Here is a 23,165-nt window from a genome sequence, read left to right as displayed (position 1 = left end):
CGTGAAATTATACAAGTTTTGTATTTGAACCAAAATGTCAAGGATTTGGATGAACTGACAGAAAAGTGTTATATGGGTGAAATGTAGACCAGAATGTTCTCTATAATTTTGCCGTAGAACTTGAACTCATCGATTACTCAGAAGCCAAGATAAGCGAGGTTTTTTGTTTCTTAACTCGTTTTTTCATCCAGAGTGCCCCAAGTGTTCATTTGTTGAACTTCAACTAAATCAAAGAATTGCTGTATTTTGCGGGAATTTCCATTTAAACCCCTATTTTAAGTGTCTTGGTGGAGTAGAGGCAGTCAAATTGGCATCTGAGTGATTTCAAAGCGTTATTATGGGAAAAATCAATTTTTTCACACTTAAACGGCAAAATCGGAGTGATAGCGTAGTCTGAGCGGAAAATGATGTATGGACGAAATGTAGAGACAAATGTGCTCTACAATTATGTTGAAGTAATCATCAAAATCGGTTCAGCGACAGTCGAGATAATTGAGGTTATGTGATATTGAAATTGGTTTTTCGACTGTGGCGCCCCTGGTGTTGGTTCCACGAAGTTCAAATATTCTAGAAACTTGTAGCATTTGGTGAGATCTTTCGTTTAAGCCCTCATTCATCAAAATCGGTCACATAGGACCGGAGATATGATTTTTTGAATTTCGTGAACTTTGACCCCTCATATCTCCGGTTCTGTTTTAACCACAGCGCGCATACGCACCATTTTGGAAACGTCCTAGACTGGACTACAACATACTAAAATTTCATTAACTTGCACAATGCCGTTTTTGAGAAAAGTGACTTTGAATTTCGATGAATTTTGACGCTATCACAGCGCCACCTGTGGTGACTTTTTGAACTTCCATCTGAAAGTGCTCATCGAGACGAAACCAAAAAGGTAAAATTTAGGTCGCTATGTTAATTAGAACCGGAGATAGAGGCCGGTCAATGTTCGAACTTTGACCCCTTATAGCTCGGGTCAGGGGTTATGGATCGACTTAAGGTTTTTTTTGTTTGATAGGTATAATCAACGGCTACAACATACTAAATTTTCAGCCCGATGCACAATGGAATTTTTGAGTTATTTAACTTTTAAGATTTTAAAATTTTCTTTTTAAAAAAAGCGCCCCTAGCGGTGGTTTTATGAACTTGCGATGTTAGAAGGAGAAGTGGCATTTCACGAGAGCTTTCCAAAAAGCCCTCACTTTTTAAATTCTGACAATTAGAACCGGAGTTATGGTCATTTTAAGAAATTTTTTTTGGACCCTTATAGCTCGGGTCAGGGGGGTCGGGGGACCTTAAGTTTGGTATTGATGGAAAGCTCTAAGGCCCAGCTATAACATACTAAAATTTGAGTCCGCTGAATGCCATAGGGGCGGAGCTATTGAGAAAACAAAAAAAGGGGGGTCTTCAAAATGGCGGAAGGAGGGGTGGGGGGTGGGGGGTCTATGCACCAAGTTGCAATTTTCACCCGATATATAACCTTTGCCGAAAACCGCAAGTCGATATCTTTTTTAGTTTAGGAGCTATTAAGCTCCAAAGAGCGGCCGGCCGGCCGGCCGGGAACGTAAATTAGCCACATATATATTCGGAATCAGGAAGTGGCGAAACACATTTTGGCCAAATTTGAGGTCGATCGGACGACATGAAATTTTGTTAGGATTATAGTAGGTGAGATTTTGTTAAGAATCTCACCTAATACAGGGTGGCTGAAAAAAAATGCAACAAACTAAAGCGCTATATTATCCTCATTTTTTGTTCAACTTTTTTTTAAATAAAGAAAAATGATAGTAAATACATCAAAATTTTAGAATATTATCGGTTTTGTTCAATAAGATCTTATTTTGACTTAATTATGGTCTTAAATCTATCGGAAGCGCAACGCAGTTTGCACGAATGTCAGCCTTCTGATTGTCCTGCTATTCACGAGGAAGGGCTGCCTTCAGCTCATCGATACTTTGCTACTTTTTAGTCCTAACCTTGACCAACAAAATGCCTCTTTTGGAGTAGTCAAACGATTTTACATCCATATAATTGTGGAGGTCATTGTTTTCCCAAAATAAAGTGCAAAACGTTTTTTTTTAGCCAAATCTTGTTCGAAGTGTGATTTCTGCGACGTTGTCGAGTCTTGATCAAACTTACATGGTTTCTTACTAGAATTTTTGTTTGTCCACAACTCCAACACTCCTTCTTCCAGGACAATTTCCAGAAACACATTACCATTCATTTTGACGGGATAGCCTCTAAACCCCCATGAAAAGCAATAATTTGTCTTCAAGGAAGTGCAGACCTTCAAATGAGGTGGTCCTTGACTTCCGGTGGTCATTCGAACGTTTAAATTATCGTATGATCTTTCCTTCAGATAGACACAATCATTTTGTTTGCACATCTATTGCTCAATTGAAAATTTTTCTTATCAGAAAAAGTGACATTCTGGAACTGACCATGAACGTGCAAGCGAATTTACTCCTTCGTCGATCGAGCATAACTTCTTTATGTCTCTTCCTTTTCAGGATTTTTAAGGCTTCATATAGAAGTCCTTTAGCAATATTTATTTCATAGATATTTGAGATCTATGCGTCTCAGAGATCGTTTGTTTGCAGATGTGACGCAGATTTTGTTCAATTTACTTCTTCACTTTAAGAACGATGACTACCGATGAAGCAATTTTTTTTATACCTCTACCAAAGCATTTTAAAATGCTACTAGTATCCCTGTACCAAGTTATGTTTCGATAAACAGAAAATTTAATTAGATTCAGGGTTTCACAGAGCCTTAAATATAGCTGCTTCCGCATTTCCTGCAAAATATATCGACATTAAATTTTCGCGTTTGAGTTCCATTACGGTTTAAAAAAGGTTTAGGAAATATTATCGAAAATGCTTTTGTAGGCTTTTAACCAATAAAATGAACTAGCACTATGCGAAATATGAAACCGCTATCACCAGTGGTTTAACAGCTATACGCTCTGAAAGTTGTTGCATTTTTTTTCAGCCACCCTGTATTTTTTATACTTCCAATTTTTTTTTAAGCAAAACCGTTTTGGAAAAAGAAACTACAATACTCAAACATAATATTTTTCATTAGATTGAAAATTATTTGTTTTTGGTATTGTTAGAAAAATTATTTAAATTTTTGGGCTATTTTTGTCCCTATCGTTAATAGAGACAAAAACTACACCAAATCAGACTCTGTTGACTTTTCGAAGATCAGATATAAGACATTTTACTGGTTTTGTTCATTTGTTTCATTTTTATTGCTGATTTTCGGTCCGCGAAAACTGTCTCGTCGTTAAAGGGTTAAGTCATATGGCTAAAGCCCTTCACAGATTTGAGTATTAGTCAAGACACGACTTAACGCAATAATGGTTAAACTACATTTACATAATTTTCCAATAAGCTGTCTCTCGGCTTAAGTCGTAGGTGCGTCCTGGGCATAATCCTCGGGTCTGAAGGCCGTATAAGATATTACGTGAGTCAAAAAGATTGAAAAACAGCGTATTTTCTCAATTTTTTTTGGCATAATTAAAAGTTCACTTAAACTTATACTTTATATTTTCTGAAATTTTAATTTAAAAATTTTAAAAAAAATCCGCTGCTGGCACCTGATTTTCTAAGATATTTTTGAAAAAAAAAACTTACTTTGTGGTGGACAAGATTACTCAGAGTAAATTCACATGTACTTGAATGGTAAGTTTTAGAAAAAATGAAATTTCAATTTCTAGAAGATTTTTGTAACGGAAAACGCCGAGATGGTTCATAACTTCCTTATTTTTTTTACCAAGAACATTTCACTATTTTATGTATAGTCATTCGAGGAGAGTTGGAACAGTAGTGGGAGAGATGGACCACTTCTCTTCCTGCCTACACCCTATTCACGATCTCCACCTCATTTGGTCTATTTGTGCACTTCAACATTCTCATGAAAACCCCCAAGTTACAGCTTTCTACCTTTAAAATTGTACGAGAAAATTGAAATTGAATTTTTTAGATGTCTGAAAAATGGCCAAAAATTTTTATTTCGCCATAAGAATACGTGTATTTGGGGTTGAGGAGAGATGGAACTTAATAGTTTTGGCAACACTTCCGGTGTGAATTTTGGTCAATGTTCTTCAAAATCTTTTCAAGTAAATCTTAGAAATTATTTTCCCTAAATTTCTGGTAAGACTGAACTGAAAAAATAAAATAAACTCCAGTAAATTCAATGAAATAGTGTTCATGTCTAAAATCACTTCCCTCTTATTCTAAATTAATAAAATAAACTATAAATATTTTGCTAAAATTAGGGGTGTTCCATCTCACCCGCACTTTTTTTTGAGTGCCTCAAAATGCAACTTTTTTTGAATCCTCTTTTTCGAAGTGACTATTTTCATCTAGGCTTTTCTAATATTGATATCTCAAATTTAGATTCTTCAAATGATAAACCAGTGAGATTCGTCTTTGTCTCGCATTCGAAACGTATCCGCAATATTGAATATAAAAAAGATGTTCCATCTTTCCTCGAATGACTATATATTTACAATTTATTATTTTCGTTTTAATTATATGCATATTAAACAAATTAAATTTTTTGCTGAGCGCAATTAGGGAAAATGGGGTACCACCTAACACGTGGTAACACTGAACGCTGCGATTTTTTATTTAACTCTTAGACTTCAGAGAACGAGACCTGTATATAGTCATAGATACTATAAAATGCTTGTTCACTGAAGAAATGGTCATCATATTCTAAGTAGTAGAAATAAAAATCAGTATTCGGTGCTACCCCATGTTCAGTGGTGTTCCAGTTTCCCCTATAATTTTATTGACAAAGTGATGAAATAAATTAAAAATTTGTGTTTGCAATACACAAAAACCTAAAAAAGTATACCTAACCCAATATTGATTAGGATATTTGAAAAAAAAAGTTGACAGTAATACTGAAAAGATAAAGTCACTTTTTTTTGTACTTAGAATGGCATACAGGAACATGAATAAACAAATGAATATTTTATTTGTCATTTTTTTGCTATGTTATTAAACTAAATCAGTACCGTAGATGTGAATGACTTTGCACTTCTACTTTTCATAAACAATTAATTATAGCACTTAAAGATAGTCAACAAATCCTAAGGGCTCTTAAGGATGCTCTAAAGATCATTTTCAAGTGCTACAATTAATGAAAAACAGAGGTGCAAAGTCATCTGCATCTGCGGTAGCAGTATATTTATCTCGTTTTAGTGACACCTTTTTTGTTTCAGTGCTCTCCTTTAAACAATTTGAAGGAAATTAAGTCATTCTTTTTCTTCAATATTACGATGTTTGAGAATGATTATACAACATACTAATCACTAAACAGATTCTTTAATTTTCTAAATTACTATTTATTAAATGGAGCTCTGGAATTAAGGGGTTATGTGAATAAAAAAAAGTAAAAAACAACATATTTCTTCAATTTTTTTCAACATAATAAAAAGGTATTTAATTTAAGCTCTTGAACATATAGAAGTCCAACATTTCAATTGTTTTTTTTTTTTTTTGATAATTTCCGACGATTAATTCAATAGGTGTGAAAACTGGTGAGCGTCGGGTAAGAAGAAGCAAAGAAAATTTCAAATTCTTCCCAAAGATTTCGGCTCGGACTCCAAGCCTTTCTCATCAGTGGCTGGGGCGGGAAAGAGCACTTTTTATTCATAAAATCATATTACAATAATTTAATTTACTTACTTAAATTTTTAGTCTTTTCTTGCTTTGTCAAAGGGTCTTTTGATTCACAGGGCATGGGATTTGGGGCACTCGAGAAGTTAGCAGCAGTATATGCCGCCCTAATTGATCGGGAATGCGACTTCTAGTCCCAATCCAATGATAACCATTTCTTCAGTGAACAAGCATTCTATAGTATTTATGACTTTATACAGGTCTCGTTCTATTAAGAGTTAATTAAAAAATCGCACTGTTCAGTGCTACCACGTGTCAGATGGTACCACATTTTCCCTAATTGCGTAAAGTTATGAACCATCTTGGCGTTTTCGGTTATAGGTTTATAAAGATTTATGATAATCTTTTCTTTTTTTACTGAAAGAAATAGGAGTGTGTTTAATTCATTTCTTTTTGTTAGGTAATATTTTTGAAGTATTTGTTTTTCAACAATTTTTACTATATTTAATTTTCTTTATGACTATGATATATCTTGCAAAACTCGTTGTTCAATATGAAAAAAATAGGCGAAAACAGAGACAAAGCCGTCGCAGCAGAAAAGGTTTAAAAAATAAAGTTTATCAATTATATCAAATATGAAAAAAAGAGAGTCGGCGTCAAGATTTGATATCAAGTTTTTTGAGTGCAAAATAGTTCAAAATAGAATTGTTTATATAATGCCTAGCGCACAATAACTTTTGTTTGTAAACATGTTTTCAAAATTTCCCATGAGAATTAGCGAAATAGCTAGATTTAGATCTCACTCACTCTCATTGAAGTGTCAAAAACATTTTTACTAAAAAGTTATTGTGCGTTGGCCATTACACAGAAAAAAAATATTTTGCAAAATTGTTCGTAAATGTTTGTGAAATCATATGACAGACTTATGAAATGCTCGTGAATTGTATAACCCACAAACAAGTTCGTAAAATTTTGTACTTTTTTCACAAACATTGTTCGTAAAATGATCATTTGACGAACATTTTTTATACTTTTACAAACATTTGTTCGTAAATGGTTGTAAACACACAAAAAATGTTCGTAAAATTTTGTCATTTGTTCGTACATTTTTGCCAAACAAAAATTTACGAACAAATATTTACGAACAAATGACAAAATTTTACGAACATTTTATGTGTGTTTACGAACAAATGTTTGTAAAAGTACAAAAAATGCTGATCAAGTGATCATGTTACGAGCAATGTTTGTGAAAAAGTACAAACTTTTACCAACTTGTTTGTTTATTTGTTTGTCGATTTACGAGCATTTCGTAAGTCTGCCATACGATTTCACAAACATTTACTAACAATTTTACAATATATTTTTTTTCTGTGTATAAATACATTTCCATCTTTATGTCGGCTTCAGACTGGAGGTTTAGCCTATTTCCCAACGGTCCCAAAGATCTAAATAACAAGCAATTTTATTGATTTTTCAAAATCTAATGGAACATTTGCCCTTAATATCCAATTCGAAACAACAATTTCCTAAAAAATCGTGCCTGATAAGGAATTAGAGGAGTTAAGCCAGATGGCTCAGCCTTAGGTCTGAAGCCCGTATTACCATGCAATACAATTAATAATTTTATCAAGCAAACATATCTGCACTGAGCTACAAAAATTCGAATCATATAATGTCAGAACTTTAATTCTCTATTGATATTATAAATATTTTCAAGTTTTATTAAAAGGACTGAATACCGAATTTCAAAAGTTCAAGAGTATTTAATTAAAATAATAATGAACTAAAAAAATCTTCAAAGTCTACCATAAAATTATTCAATTGAAAAACAATTTTACTTTTTTATTTGGATACAAAAATTATTTACTTGAGGGTGGGACTTTTCTAAAATTGTGACTACGCCCTTGGCTATATATAATACAAAAGAAATATGTTACTTACCACTAAGCTCTGCGTCTTCATTCGACACTTGACTGTGGAGCGATGTCCTCTTCGAGACTCCACCATTGCCATTAGTCCCCTGAATGAGTCCCAAACTACGGTAACCTTCATCACTGATCTCACTCCCGTTGTCGCTGATATTCTCAAACTTCACCGACGAATCCGTCCCACTATTACCCCCACTGCTCTCCACTGATCCACTTTTGGTATCGTCTTTCTGATCATCCAGCTCAATGATCGGGGATGCTGTTCCCACTGGTGATTGACACGAGTCCAGCGATGTCTGCTTTCGCCGCATGTCCGTAAGACGCCTTGCCCCAGGTGACATTGATCGCCTGGTCTCAGGTGACACCACGAATTTTTCAGGTGACTGAACAACAGAGTGAGATAGAGAAAATAATTTTACCCGGAAATTAATTACATGTATTGAGTTCTCGCTCAATTAGAAGACAATGATCACTTTAAAAGATTACACTCTTTATACAATCTATTTATGGATATTGGAGTGGACAAAGTGTTGTTTTTGCCTTCTTTTCTTCTGGGTTAGGAGGAGGATTTATTATTCGTTGTTCTTTCACTTTTCATCTTGCTCATTTTTTTTTGTTTTTTGGTTCCAAAAACCCACAAAAACTATGCAATATCAGAGAGATCATCTTGCCTAATTTTCTTAACGAGTTTCTTTTTGTAATTGTTTGCCACATTTTCAACGACCGATCATTATTAAATTTTGCAATTGCTCTCTGATCAAACAATAAATCATTCTGTGACTTCTATTGGGCAAATACACCACCGATAACCACTCCAAGCCATACTTGAGCAATATTTGCACTCCCGCTATATTGATTTACCTGTGAATTCTCCACCAAGTTCTTCTTCTGTGGTGTCGGACTCCGGCTGCGATTGTGATTCCCTCCGGGCGGCGATAATGTGCTAATGAATCCATTTGACGGTGTATGCGATGGCTGCTGTGCTTGGCCAGAACTGGAGATAGCTGTGGCCTGCTTGCGAACAACTGGCGGTGATCTGAAAACAATCATGAGACGCATAAAAAAAATAACTAATTGCCCACCAATTTTCCACAGCTGAGAAGCTTGGGCATAGGAAATGCCCTAGGTCACGTCGATCACCATCAATATATACCCAATACATAATAATACTAATTATTTAATATTTGATTGGAAGTGAGAAAACGTGCGAGAAAATTGCGACACTCTTTCCCCCAAACCATTTTTGATTACCTCTATATATATTATAATGTACATATATATTGGAAAATTGCTCAGCTCCCTGAGCATTTGCATTTGCAATTAGAGCGAAGGTGATTTTTGCAAATTTCTGCAATACTTGCTAATGTTTCATTATTTAGAGGTTGTTTTATCTATTACAGATATCTATTGCATTAAAAAGTGAAAATAGAGGAATTCAAGGATTTTGCCAACCAACGTGAAATATTGATCAAAAAATATTTAAAATTGTTTAACCAATTAATCTACTGAAAATCGCAGTTATTGTATAATAAATTACATTTTACAAAATAAACAAATAATCTTTAGAATAATTTTTTTTAACAAATAAATTATTCAAAATATTCACAGAGAATAGCTGCACACTAAAGAAAATGATAATGTTTAAAGCTTATGGAAGGTATTCAAATTTAACCTGCAACATATTTGAAAGGTTCGAAATAATTAATGTAGAAAAAAATCTAAGAAAACTATTCAGTCACAGAAGACTTCGAGGGATTTACGAAGTTTCCAGTTTCCATCGCTTTTAATTAAATTATGGCATTAAATGAGTATTTCGTAATAAAAATAATAAATTGGTCGGTTTAAAAAGCAAATTTGATCAGTGCTATTTTCAAGTAAATTTTGGTAAAGGGAAAATAAAGAGTTTTTCATACAAGCCTTTTAGATGCTAATTTTATACAAATTATACCCGTTTTCTGACGATTTATGTTTCTTATGGTTCCGGCACAGCTTTTAGATCAGGAAAATTTCATGAAGTCGAAATTCGAATCCTTTCTTTCTCATATGCTTTGCATATGTCTATCTCATTCTCTCATACTCTTCTTCTTTTTTAAACATCACACCAAATTCAATTTAGTTTAACCGAATTTGGTATGCGAAGGAATGAGATAGTCATATGCAAAACATGTGAGAACGAAAGGGATGCGAATTTCGACTTCATGAAATTTTCCTGATCTAAAAGGTGTGCCGGAGCCATTACTAACCAAAATTTAATATTTTACTAACTAAATTTAATTTATTACTGCTCATTTATTTTTTGCCTTAAATTACATCGTAATTATGTTAAGTTTAAACTGATTCATGATCAATCAAAAATCAATGAACTTAATACAATTTATTTAAATTTTTAAATAAAGTGAACACTATCGATTGACAACATTTCGAGATTAATTAAATATTTTTATATATATTGATAAAACTCGAGCGGAAATTAAGCCCTATACTCATGAGATTTATATCTTGATCTTAAAACTCTTCAGATTGAATGAAGAGAAATTAATAGCTTATACAGACGAAATATTCAACCGGGAAATCTGTAGAATATATCCAAAAGAATGGCAAAATATCACTGGTCTCAAATTCAAAAATGTACCAAAATTAAATTTTTGCCTGAAGTTATTTCAAGACATAAAAAGTTCTAAAGAATATCAAATTATTAAGTTCTGAAAATACAAATTCGATATTTATAAAATTCTTTAGTCCGCAGAAAAATAATACAAAATCGTAATACCTAAGACGTAATTCTTCCCGTAAGCTTCGAATTTTTCAAAACTTATCAATTAATTTAGAGGTATAAGGGGTTGATATTAATGTATTATGAATAAATAAATATTGGGCTATGATAAATATTGCTCTACGCAAGTTAAAGATTTTAATAAAAATAACAAAAAAAGAAAATTACCGAGTTCAAGTTGATTAAAAGAATCATCTCACCTACTGCTATAAAATACTGATTAGAAATCATCCAGAAAGCTCCCAAAATAATTTTAAGAGTTATAAAATTGATTTTCGGACAAAAATTACTTAAAGGTTCATAACCGATTCATTACTGGTTCACAACCGATTGGAACCGGTTCAGTTTTATCGGAAATTCCAAGACCTTTCCAACGAGCCCAAATATGATACCATTCGGATTAGAAATATGCTCTCTAGAGTCTTTTTTAATCTTTAACCTTGAAAACCCCTTAGGGGAATGTTGGCAAGGTTCGCAGAGAGTGAACCTTCAAACAACGCAAATTTTCTCTTTGTTTGCAAAGAGCTAGTTTATCATTTCTTAGCCATAGGATAGTTAATTATTAAGCTCATGAAACGAGATGAGAAATAGTAAGTCAGCTCTTTCCAAACAAAGAAATAATTCACATTGTTTAAAGGTTCACTCTGTGCGAATCATGCCTTCATTCCCCTATAAAGAATGGATCAACGGTATTCTCGTATTATGGTGTCTACACACTAAAAGCAATTTTCGTCAAAAATTGCCTTTTCCAAAAAAAATCTGACGCTTCTGCGTACAAGGATAGGGGAAATTTTCTTTAAAAATGCATTTTTTTTAAAGAAATTGCTCTTAGTGTGTAGAGACCTTAAGGACAAATTGTCCGCCTGGACAACCTTTAAAACATATTTAAAAATGAAAAAAACTCTACAGAAAGGAGGACTGTGGGACAAATACAAGAAATATTAAATGGTTTGTATCCCCCTACATACACAAGTAACATCACCATCCTCGGATGTTCCATCTTATTGATAAATAAGTAGATAAATCTATGGAAAAGATATAAATAATTAAATAGAGGTTTGCGCTGTATTCTTTTAAGGACAAGCAAGACCATCGTAATGATGTCTAATAGGCTAATTTAATCTCAGTTCTCCTTACCAAAGTAAAACTAGCGGTGGGTGAGGTAGTTTTACGCATGCAAGACTTTCGAAAATATAAAATTTTGGGAAAAAAATTTAGGGAAATTTTCAGTATATTTTTAAATATCTAATACTCAAGGGAATAACAAAACATAGTTAACTTGAATATAGCTCATAAATATTTGGTAAATGAGTATTGAAAAAAACTTCAGGTGCGTGAAACTGCCCCACTCTACCCTACTCCAATTTTCAAATCACAAAAAGCTCAAAATCATTGGTGTCAGACGTGGGATTTAATTATTTCTAATTTTCCTAAATGAAATAATTGAATGAAACATTCATAATTTTTGCTAGAAGCATAAAACCTAACACATGAATATGTAGTTTACACTAGTAATTTTAATGATTTGTTAAGTGTTCTCACCTCTCGTAAAAGACTTGAGCACGATGAAGCTCTATTCCGTTGGTTGCGGCATTAGTTCTCGTGATCAAGCGCGCTGCCACAGATGATCGATGCTGTGCGCGGCACCGGCAGGGATCATGCTTGTCGAGGTAGTGAGAAAGGGTGTCCCATCCGCCACCCACGCGCACCATCACATGAGACCGGAGAATCTGTTTGGAAAAAGATTAAAATTCATGGATTTTTTTTAGAGAAAGAAGGATGTGAGGAGTTCATTTTGGAACAAGTCCAATTTGACCCAATTTTTTCCTCGTGCTCCTCCTTTTGCCACAATTTCGTATAATATGACTAGATGACATGAAAAGGTTCACGAGGCGCCAGTCCACTAGACGCCAACAATGCTGGAAAATGCGGTTGCGGTTTTGTCCACAAACACACGCTCTCTTTCTCTTCGCGTCATCCCGAATGCACTACTTCATTTTTTATTGGTTTAGTGCACGGAAGAGTTGAAAATTATATAGAAATTCATTGAAATATAATTAATTAATTAAATAATTAATTAATACCTATCTGTTGCATAATTGAGCATTAATATTTTGAAAAGTTTACGGAATTGAAGTTCTAATCATTATGATTTTCTTTAAATGTAATAATCCAATGGAAAATGCTGATTTTCCCAAAGGATGATTTTTTTGCATTCTATTGGATAAGATGTTCTTTTAAAAATTTATTTTAATTTCTCATTACTATATAAAATAAACAGGTTAATTGACTTTTAAAATACCGTTTAAAGAAAAAGTTAGAATCATTTTTCGTTTCCTAAGTTCAACTTAGGAGGTGTTCGGCCAAAACCCCTAATAGCTTTTTTACCGTTTAGCCTTATATTTCAGTCTGTAGTAGGGGAGACTGGGGCAAAAAGTCACAAATCGAAAAATTCAAAATTCAATATTTTCCAAGGTAAAAAAGATAGCGGTTAATTTTTTTTTCATAAATAGCCTCCATAGACGTTCTTCAATGTCGTAAGTTTCTTAAAAATCGAACAAGGACTTTAGAAAACAAAAAATATCGAAATTTTTAGCCCTATTTTTGAAATATTTTCCTTGCATAAGATAACAATTATTACCTATACTTATTTTCCAAAATTGATGCACTGGTGAATATTTTCTAAATAATTTGGATTTTTTGAATACGAATGCGCTATCTATTTTAGAATTTCACAAAGATCCTTTTCTCCAGAAATCCTTTTATTAAAAATGGCCACTTGGGGCAAAAAGTAACAAAAAAGCGAAGCAATTTCTGATGTCTCATGGCGAAAAGAAACGTCATTATCATGTCTCGCCGCTTGTTGTTTGCATTGGTCAAACGATTTGCAGTCTTTTCTGTGTTTTTTTTTTCTAAAATAGCTTGAAAAGCGCTTTTCTCGCATAGAAAACGGTGTTTTACAAAGGTGTAGATAAATAAATTTTCTATGAAAATATGTCCTCTAGGTATTTTTTTTTAAATTTATGGAAGCCTGTAATGAAGCGAATCAAATATATGATAATAACCAATGTCTGGTACTATTTTCCCCAGCATTTTTGAGAAATTTCACAAAATTACCTATTGGCTCGATAAACGTATTTCCTTACAAAATAGAGGAAAATTACTTTCACAAAGTTGTAGAGCGGTAAATTTCCTATAAAATTGCTCTAATTTGAAATTTTTGCTCGAGTAGCTTGTAAAAAAATAAAATATCCGTTTTGTGACTTTTTGCCCAAGCCTCTCCTACTAATATCAGATAAAATATGTAAATTAAAAAAAGCAAAAGATCACCTTTTATACAAATTGCAGATTTGCAAATTTTGTTCAAAATTTGATCCCTCGAGAAAATTAATATTAATTACTCAGTTTTTGAATTAGTAACAAACTTCTATTACACTTTTCAAACAATTTTGTATATAATTTATCACTATATGAAATATAAGATATAAAAATGAAAAGCTAGTGTTTTAAAGTTTGAATGATTTAGGAGAACTTCAGAAAATTTAAAGAATATTTAAAAAATGTAAATTTTAATGTTCAATATTCATTTAAAAAAATTTAAAATGATTAACGAATAAACATGATAATTTTAACAAATATTATATTGCGATATAAATTTAATTTTATACCGAAATTTAAAGAGCTGAAACAAAAGCATCTAATAGCAAAAATACGAAAGATATATGTGTGTATTATCTCGATCTAATAGACTTAACGTAAGATGTGACTTTCAACTCTGACGGAAAATATCATATTTTGTATATGCAAAACAAGATGATAAAGTGTGTTACATCTCTCGGAAATTGGAACATTATTTTGCGAGAATTTTCACACTCACAAGACAGGACAATTCATTTTGCAAAATTATTCTTCATCATCCAATTGAAACTAAAGTCATGTTAAGAATATGTGGGGGAAGGGGGAATTGTATGCCAAATGGAGCCCTACTTTTGCATCAAAGAGAAAACTCACCCGGACGAAAATGAGCACTTTGGTGTCTCCAATGCGATATTTGCCCTCTGACACTCTCACCATTGGAAATTGCGATGGACATGTGCATTTCTCCACGAGATCTCGAACCTGAAATAAAATGAGAGGATAGGTTTTCATTAAGATGCATATCCCTGATCTTTTGTGATTATGCAGAAATCAATCCTAACACACCCGGTCATCAATCTCTTGAGCCAACAACCGGCTCTCTTACTCTTGAGATTACTTTTTTTTTCTACTTCATCATCCACCAGATTCAGTCTATAATACGCAATGGATACTTCCTACGACAATTTGCCACGATTGTGGAGTGTCTAGAAGCGTGGATTGAACTCCAGATCACGGTGAACAACTGGAGCAAATGCTCCAGGGGTCGATCAGTCAAACGGGAAGGGAGGTGGGGTCAATATAAAAAAAAGAACACAGAAACTGTTCACATCATGAGTTATTTCCTTAGTGAGCAAATCACTGTCTTACAATTGGCAGAACATCGAGGGACACCGTGAGGTGAGATAATCCACACCGTTCACCAGTACAATCCCCCACCTCCATGTGCAAAAGATCAATCGATTGCGGAGCATAAAAAAAAGGAACTTCATGGTTTCACTGCTCTAGCAACTGATTCTTGGGTCACAATCTGTTCAGGATGGATGAGTCAGCCCCAATGCCGAGTTACGCGTCTCTTGGTGTGATCAAGTGGGTGTCACACGGGGACCAGTTCTTCGATCTCTTCCACTCAAAACTGTTTCCCACATGATCAACACCCAGAGAATGGACACAGACACGAATTTGCCAATATGCTGATGACAATTGTGGAGTCTTGATGGTACTCCTTTTCTTTAGGTAATTTTCAGTGATTGTTTTCCGCAAATACACAATTAGAAATAGTTGGACACACAGAATACGATAAAGGTTAATAAATCATTGTATAAAAAACTTTGTGAGTTTTGAAGGAAGAACCAAGTGACTAAAAACCTTTCGAATTTTGATCGATTAGGAACTATACCGGAATAAATATGATACAAAATTAATATCGAACTATATGATTTGATAATCTTTCTCTCGCCTTTTATACCTAATGAACTGTTATTTAAATTTAAGATGGAAGTTCCGGTTTTAGCAAAGAGTCAACAATTTTATTTTGATGAACTACAAATTTTCCGAAAGCCACCAATATGCCTCAGAGTTTTTCCCTATATCTAAAACACTGAATAACTGGAATAACCATAAAAATATCATTGTTTAAAGCTGTGCTAAATTTTCCATAAAACTTTCAAATATACCTAATTCTTCAAAAGTGTTAAAAAATAAATAATGCAAGAGTGTTATAAAAAAAAGAAAAATAGAAACCTTACTGCTTTATCAAGGAATTTTTTGAACAAGAAAACCAAGTAAAACATTGAAAAATGTAAGATTGACTCAGAAAAAAGTTCACTAAAAGCAATTAGAACTGATTTTAAATGCGTTCCTAGAGAATTTTACACAGAAATATTCTAAATTTAAACATTCAAATTTTCTTAGTCTTTCAGATTAAAGAAGAGTAAAACAATAAACCACGAAGAAGTACAAGTTCTACTTTTAATAACACTATTTTGTGGTGTTTTCTGTTAGCCATCTGAAAAAAGGAGAAAATCTCAAAGCTTTTATTTAGATTCTGTTCAAAATTACCCCAATGTACCATACTACATCATGTATACCGTACTACAATACACGATGTCTGATAAAATAAACAGATTTTTTTTAGAGAAGCAGTTGTTTTAATTGAGTGGCGAATAGTGGAAAAACAGTTCTGTAAAATAACCTCTATTCGCCATACCTAAATCCAATTTAAAAATCATATCAATTTTTTATAAAAAAGCTTTATTTATTATTTAAAATCTGACCTTAACTTTTCTCACACACATAATAAAATCCAAAACTGCTGTACAATTTTATTTTGCTATTATTGAAATAAGACATAAAGCTTTGGAGTCTTAGTATAGGAATGTTTAAATGTTTTACTAATTCGGTTAGGTCTTTCAAGCTTCGCAATGAATGAATTTAATGAATCTGACCTAGTGGCAATACATTTTAATAGTTAATCATAAATCCTTAAGTCACATACCCCAAAAAAATTAGGTCAGATTCCTTAAAGAAAAATGGAATAAATATGAGGAGTTTGAAGGTAGAGCAGTGAGGAGTCTGAAAGATTTCCCCTAATCTTATTGGAATAAACGTTCGCTTGCATAATCTTCGCAACAATGCCTTTTTGCGAACTATTTCTAATCGTGTACAAAATTTTATAGGAGCCAATCATGCGTGAAAATTCACAAGTGGAGGTGTCTGTGACCAGTAAAACTGTGAAATTCCCGCACATTTTTAGCTCACTAGAGAACCACAAAATAGGAAATGAGAGACATCTTCAAACCTTAAAAATTTAAAACACTTTCTCCCCGTCGATAGTGACCACAGGAATGGCAGAAACATGGACTGATTGGAAATTTGAGTCGTGATCCATTCACATTAAATACGATTACCATATTTAATATTGAATTTGAGACGATGGGTATTATACATAAGAATACTCTTAGGAGGAAGCTGGATGGTATCATTGGCAAAAATCAGCCATATAAAGAAGCGTGATGTGGAATAAAAAATTGATAGTGCACAATATTTGCTGCGCACTTTGGGAAGTTTTATATTATATATTATGGGGGGCTTTGAAAATCCGCAGACGCCACTCGTGATGCACCAAAATCACTTTCCCATATGCCAGTATACCTTCTTTGTCATTATGGTGGGCCCAAGGTATATATAGACAAAAGAGGAGAGAGATACCCTTTTATGACAATTTGCCTCTATGTCCAGCCGACGGCACATTCTCACGATCATTGCTCGATTTATCGATTTCCGTCTCCCCCGGATGGACTAACATTAAGGACACGATGTGACCATCACGACTCTCTTCGCTTAGATTATTAATTCACATAATTCCCGGTAAATCGTCGTCTCTTGGTGGAGAAGCACCGAAAGTGGCCTCAAGGTGTCTTCAATACAATGCACACATGTACACTGTGCAAACACTGTATTATGATCGAGAGATTTTCATCTTATTCCTCCACCTTCATGTTGTTCGGGCATCGGGTAGAAAAAAAAAAGCATCGCCTCTCTTTATATGGAATATCACCATTTTCTTTACACATATCCCACCAATTAGACGCTATTCATGTTAAATGAGAATTGGAACAATGACGACTACCGGCGTCATTCGAATTTGTCACGACAATCTCAATAAAATCGAGAGGCAAAAAGATCGCCCTGATGCAACTACCTCCAACTTGGCGGACAATTTCAATGGAGATCTCTATAAATCCCTCGGCATCATATATAATAGTCTCCTCCACCAGTAAGACACTCTCGCTCTTGTTACTTGTACCATACTGCCAAGAAGTCACGTCTAATGTAGATCGGCGGAGGATCACCACGGTTTCTCAAACTTTATCTCATATACGGATTTATTCCTATAGGTACTAAAAAGGAGGTTCACATTTTAAGATAACTTTTCTTTGTAAGACGAGCCTCAATTTTACATAATCCCATCCGAAAAAGGCATAAAAGATCACACACCAACAGTGATGTTAAATCACAAGGGATTTTCATTAGCATTTGAGCATCAAAGGTTTAATGCAATCATTTGACTTTCGATTATAGCTCACACATCTCACCGGAAGCAACATCAGTCTTGACTTTAGTGAACTTTTGCAATTTAAATGTACAAAATGCATTTAAACTGTTACATCGGGGAGCATGAAGAAATGTCATTGCCTATTAATTTTGATGAATTATTAAAACAGGGATTACTACAATATCAAAACATAATATTTTCTACAAAAAAATATACTTTCCTAGCTCATCAATCTTTTAAATACTTGCTTTTAATGTTAATTTTCTCTTTTATCATGTTGTCTATTATAAGATGCTCTTTTTGAACACCAAAACTAACATACTACAAAAAAAAATCTTCTATATGTCTGTTTTCAATTACTAATAATTAAATTAATACAGTAGGGTGGAGGAGTAACCACTTATCGCCATGTTTATGAAAAAGAGGGATTCATTTTATTATTTTCTGAACCCTTATTACAAGATAACTCAAATTTGACATAAAGTTACTTAGATGTATTAGCTTTGAAAACTGATTTTTATTAACAATGCAAAAATAACCACTTCGTCGCCACTTTTTACCACTTTTCGCCAGTTCTGTAACCACTTCTCGCCACCCACTTAAAAAGGTCCGAAATCGAGTTTTTCAGGCAATGTTATGAAAAGAATACATTCAGCATTTCTTTTTCCTCATGAACACCTTATTTATTACTCACTTCAAATGATTTTTCTTAACTTTTATTTGAGAAGTCAAATTATAGGACTATTGTAAAAGGTAAACAATGCAGATTTGACAACTGAGAATCTACGAAGTGAAGTTAGCGTCGCCTATTGAAAAGAGATGGCGACAGGCGGTAAAATCAACTCCAGAATATTACCACTTTTCGCCATGCCTCATTTTTATATAAAAATAATGTAAAATGAAATATTAATTAACTAAATACAAATTTCATGTATTCCACAATTGTAATTAAATATTCAATAATCAAATTATTTATCCAAAAAGGTATATTTTGCTTGATAAAAATTTGATGACACTTAATATATTTGGTAAGAAATATTAGATTCGATGCAATTGCTTAAAATATTGCGCTTAAAAATGCTCAAAATCGTCAATCCAAAACGAATAATTAATATTTTTCGACTTTATACGTAGCAGCAGTAAAAATACAAATAACTTTGCGGCTCATTCATTTCATAAATCGCGAAAAATAGCGATTTCAATATAGGTGGCGAAAAGTGGGGCACTGGCGAGAAATGGTAATTCCACCCTACGACTCTAATAGTGTCAACATGTATCATTCTTATGTTCATTTGAGATTTCTAAGTTATTATTTGTCGAAATTACTAGTTAACTCATTAAAAATCCTCTCAGACCCAGGTTTTGAATAGTGTTTAAAAATTTTATGCGTTGACATCATTGGTGTCGTACTGTATTATATTTATTAACTTGGGAATCTTTACGAAAAACGTAATGTAGAGGCACAATGAAAAAATTTTCCACTTCGAAAATGACGAAAAATGTCTTGGAATTTGACTCAAATATTTCACAATGCGTATTTCTACATATTAATTTTTTACATTGGATATTTCTAGGAAAAACTTGAGAATGATACTCACGCAATAAAAAGGAGTTTAGAAAATCTAGAATTGTGAAAAAGCTTTAGAACACAGGGGTTACGTAAGTCAAGAAGATTAAAAAGAAACATATTTCCACCGCGTATCTTCCTTAAACCTTTAAGGACGAATGGGACACCGATGTCTCAAAATTAAAAACTAATTTTACAGACTATTTAGAGAACAAAATAACTTTTTATAGTCAAAAAAAATATGTTTTCGTTTTTGGGACAACGGTTTGCCACTCGTCATTAAAGGGTTACTGTAAAATTAGATTGGGAAAGTACACAAATGAAAGAAAAAATTCTCAAAACTTCACTAAAATATTCACAGTTCGATTAATTTATTTTTAAAAATGTTTTCTTTCATTCTTTCACTCTACTCAAAATACTTCACGACGATAGAACAAAATTCACATCAATTCACTAGACTCACTATATCCTCCATTTAATAAAACTCGATAATTTTACCGGGGCAATTTTTATAAGGGAAAAAGTAGATTTCATCCAAAAAAGGATCATTTCGATGATACTTTAAGAAGGATCCCCTAGTGATCTTATTTTTTTTCTATATTCTCCTTAACTCTCTAATTATTATTGCGCAGTATTCTATTTCCTACTGATCAAATATAAATGACCATTATATTGCACAAGCATAAATCCTGTGCTATTATAAAGTTTAAAAACAAATGTAATAAATTTTACCAACATTAAAATGAAATAAATTAAAAGAAATCGGTAACTCTTCCAATCCAATTTGAGTTTTATCAAGAAACACTCCATAAAGTCAATTGCAAAATTTCATGCATGTGAATTAGAAATTTAATTTATTAAATTAAGTATGCAACTTCTTGTGTAACTTCTCCTTGAGATGTGCCAAGACAATTCTTGCGAAATCAATCAAGTTCCTTCTGTACTGATCACAATCACCTCAAAGTGCATATTACAAGTAGGTGGAAATTGATGGATATATAATTGAAGAGGTTCTTCTTCCTTGATCATCCTCACACCATACATACAAATGGGGAAACAACATACAATTGAATTTGGTGATAGGTTAAATTGCGAAATTTGCTATGTTCTTTTTTTTATTATATACACACGCGCACACTATATATTCCCGATTGGGGCATAAAGAAAATTCAATTGTCCATTCGCGCGCGCATAATTCTCAAAGGTAAAATTTACGATTCTTATCATTTCACCCAATCTATGGGTCCATTGAATGTAATCATATTTACAACGGTGCACATCCACCTGGTATATTCTGTCTTGAAATCTATTATATGCTGCTATATTGGATAAAACTCCCATAATATGGAATGTTTGGATGCAGGAGTTCAACATCTCATGCTGCACCATTGATCATTGTATGTTAAACACAGAACCTAACAAGATTCGTATTTGCCTTCTGATCGCGCAGCCACAAATTGTTATACCCGATCGGTGTTATATTTGGCGGGAGCCCCGGGGGGGTATACCGCACCATTCGATGGACATTCCATTCAATTAGCCAAAAAGCTCCCTGTGCGTGTGCACAAATTAATGGAGAACATGACTGAAGCAACATTGTACGTATTATAATATCCATATCTTATAACCCATGCTTCCAACATTATATTGCGCAAAGGCGATCGTGGCAGCATAATTCTGAATTAATGTGTAATTGCAATTTCAATATCAAATGCTCCATTTGTTTGCTGTTTGTCGTGCGTCGACATGGGCAACACACTTTGAGGTCATTTGCATGTTTTTTTTTCTTTCATCTTACAGCCACCACAACCATTTCTGGTGAAATTGGAATTTTATTAACTGACTCAATCGATTTTATATAGAGAGAGAAACAAAAAGGAAATCTCCATCCAACCCACAAGGTCAGCAATTTGCAATATCACATCAAACAATAGTCAAATGTCAATTTTATATAGCTTGAGATAAGATATTGCGAAAGCGCAGAATGATTGAGTGACACAGCTATTCATAAGGTTGGTAATTTATATGGCACTGATCATATTTTTGTTGATGTCTTCATAAGGAAAGACGATGAGCTACTTTCCCAAATGCGTTTAGAGACGAATATATCTATGTTAGACGATCATCTGAGAAGTTTCTATAGTTATTTTTCATCTGTTTTTTTTGCAATTAATGCTATTGGGAAATGATCGAGTGTAAGACATTCTTTTATTTAGGCTTTGTTTTCTCAACAACACCAAATCAACACGACACGCCAAAATGAAAAATATAGGTGAGTTGGTTAGGCACGTATCGCTTATTTATTGATCACTATCGATTTCGTGAAAATGTACATAATAAGTAAAGGGAAAATGCACTGGAGGTAAGTTATTAAAATTATTGAAATAATTGAGTATATGCGACATTTCATGGCTTCCAGGAATATTCAATTGTAAGTAATTGCCCGTATATTGGCATTTTTGCATAATAAAAACACATGTTGAATGTCTTCGATGGAAATTGCAAAAACTCAACAAGAAACGACACTCATGATGAGATGAGTATACGCACAGTTATGTTGCATTAAATTACCATCAAATGTGACACATTAATCAACTATTTAACGACTCTATTAAAAAGTCATCGAGACTTTGAGACAACTTGCACAATGTATGTATATATTTCTGTTGGAGGACAAAAAATCATCAACAACCAAACCATTTTGTATTTATTTTCCTTAACATTGAATATCCATCAACAAATCCTCTTTCGATCGCATGTTCCACACAACCAAATGATCAACCCACTCGAGAAATTTTATGTTATATTCTTTAATGAAGTAAAATTTTGGAGTTTACTTCCCATTGTCCCATACGAAGGTAGGGCTATAAATCACGAAATTATTAAATTTTCATATATTACACACATTTGCAGTAAAAACTGCCTAATTTATACTCTCAATCTTTCGTAATTGCTTTGTTTCACATCTTTAAAAGAACTCGAACTCGCACAAAAGTTAAAGTAAGAGAAGCACAGCACTACAATTAAAAGCTTTAATGGCATCTAAAAGTATAATTAGAAAAATAGGAACTTTAAAAATGCTGAATATAACTTTTAAATACTTAAACGACTCTAACTGTGCTTTGGATTTTTCAAATTAATTTTTTTAATTAAATTGCTCATTAAGAGTTTGAGAACTACGTGAAATTTACTATCTATCAATTTGGATTTTTAATTTGAAAAATTCTATTGTAAATGTTTTCGAATCCTTTCAAGTAATAACAAAGAAATAAATACAATTTACGATTTAAACAAACCCTTAGAACTTTTAATTTAAGTACAATTTTCCAGCTTTTATTGGTGATTGGGATTTCTGATATCCTAAAAAAGTTTTTTCGAGGAAAAATAGCTACAAAATATTCCGGACCACTTTTGAAAGCTCCCATTGCTACCAAGTCTGAAAACAGTAAAATTTTGTGGCTGAAAGCATTTATAGTAATATTGATAGGACAATATACAGATAATTGAAGATTGGACAGTTTCACGCAGGTATAATTTTTGAAAATTTTAAAATTTAATGCATTGGAATTAT

The 23,165-nt window shown here is 33.1% G+C and overlaps 1 protein-coding gene across 2 annotated transcripts in view; it reads right to left on the bottom strand.

Moving 5' to 3' along the window:
* Positions 1-23,165, bottom strand: part of LOC129806868 (GAS2-like protein pickled eggs) — an 89,741-nt gene that overhangs the window by 2,752 nt on the left and 63,824 nt on the right. For both annotated transcript variants that reach the window (XM_055855680.1, XM_055855688.1), the window contains exons 6-9: positions 14,346-14,453; positions 11,877-12,064; positions 8,423-8,597; positions 7,575-7,944 (exon numbers count right to left, since the gene is read on the bottom strand). In XM_055855680.1, the coding sequence (XP_055711655.1) occupies positions 7,575-7,944; positions 8,423-8,597; positions 11,877-12,064; positions 14,346-14,453 (841 nt within the window). The remainder of the gene's footprint in view (positions 1-7,574; positions 7,945-8,422; positions 8,598-11,876; positions 12,065-14,345; positions 14,454-23,165) is intronic.

The sequence above is a fragment of the Phlebotomus papatasi genome, chromosome 1 (genome assembly GCF_024763615.1).
Source record: "Phlebotomus papatasi isolate M1 chromosome 1, Ppap_2.1, whole genome shotgun sequence".
Classification (NCBI taxonomy): Eukaryota; Metazoa; Arthropoda; class Insecta; order Diptera; family Psychodidae; genus Phlebotomus; species Phlebotomus papatasi.
The sequence above is the reverse complement of the archived record's forward strand: the minus strand, read 5'-3'. Positions and strand labels throughout refer to the sequence as shown.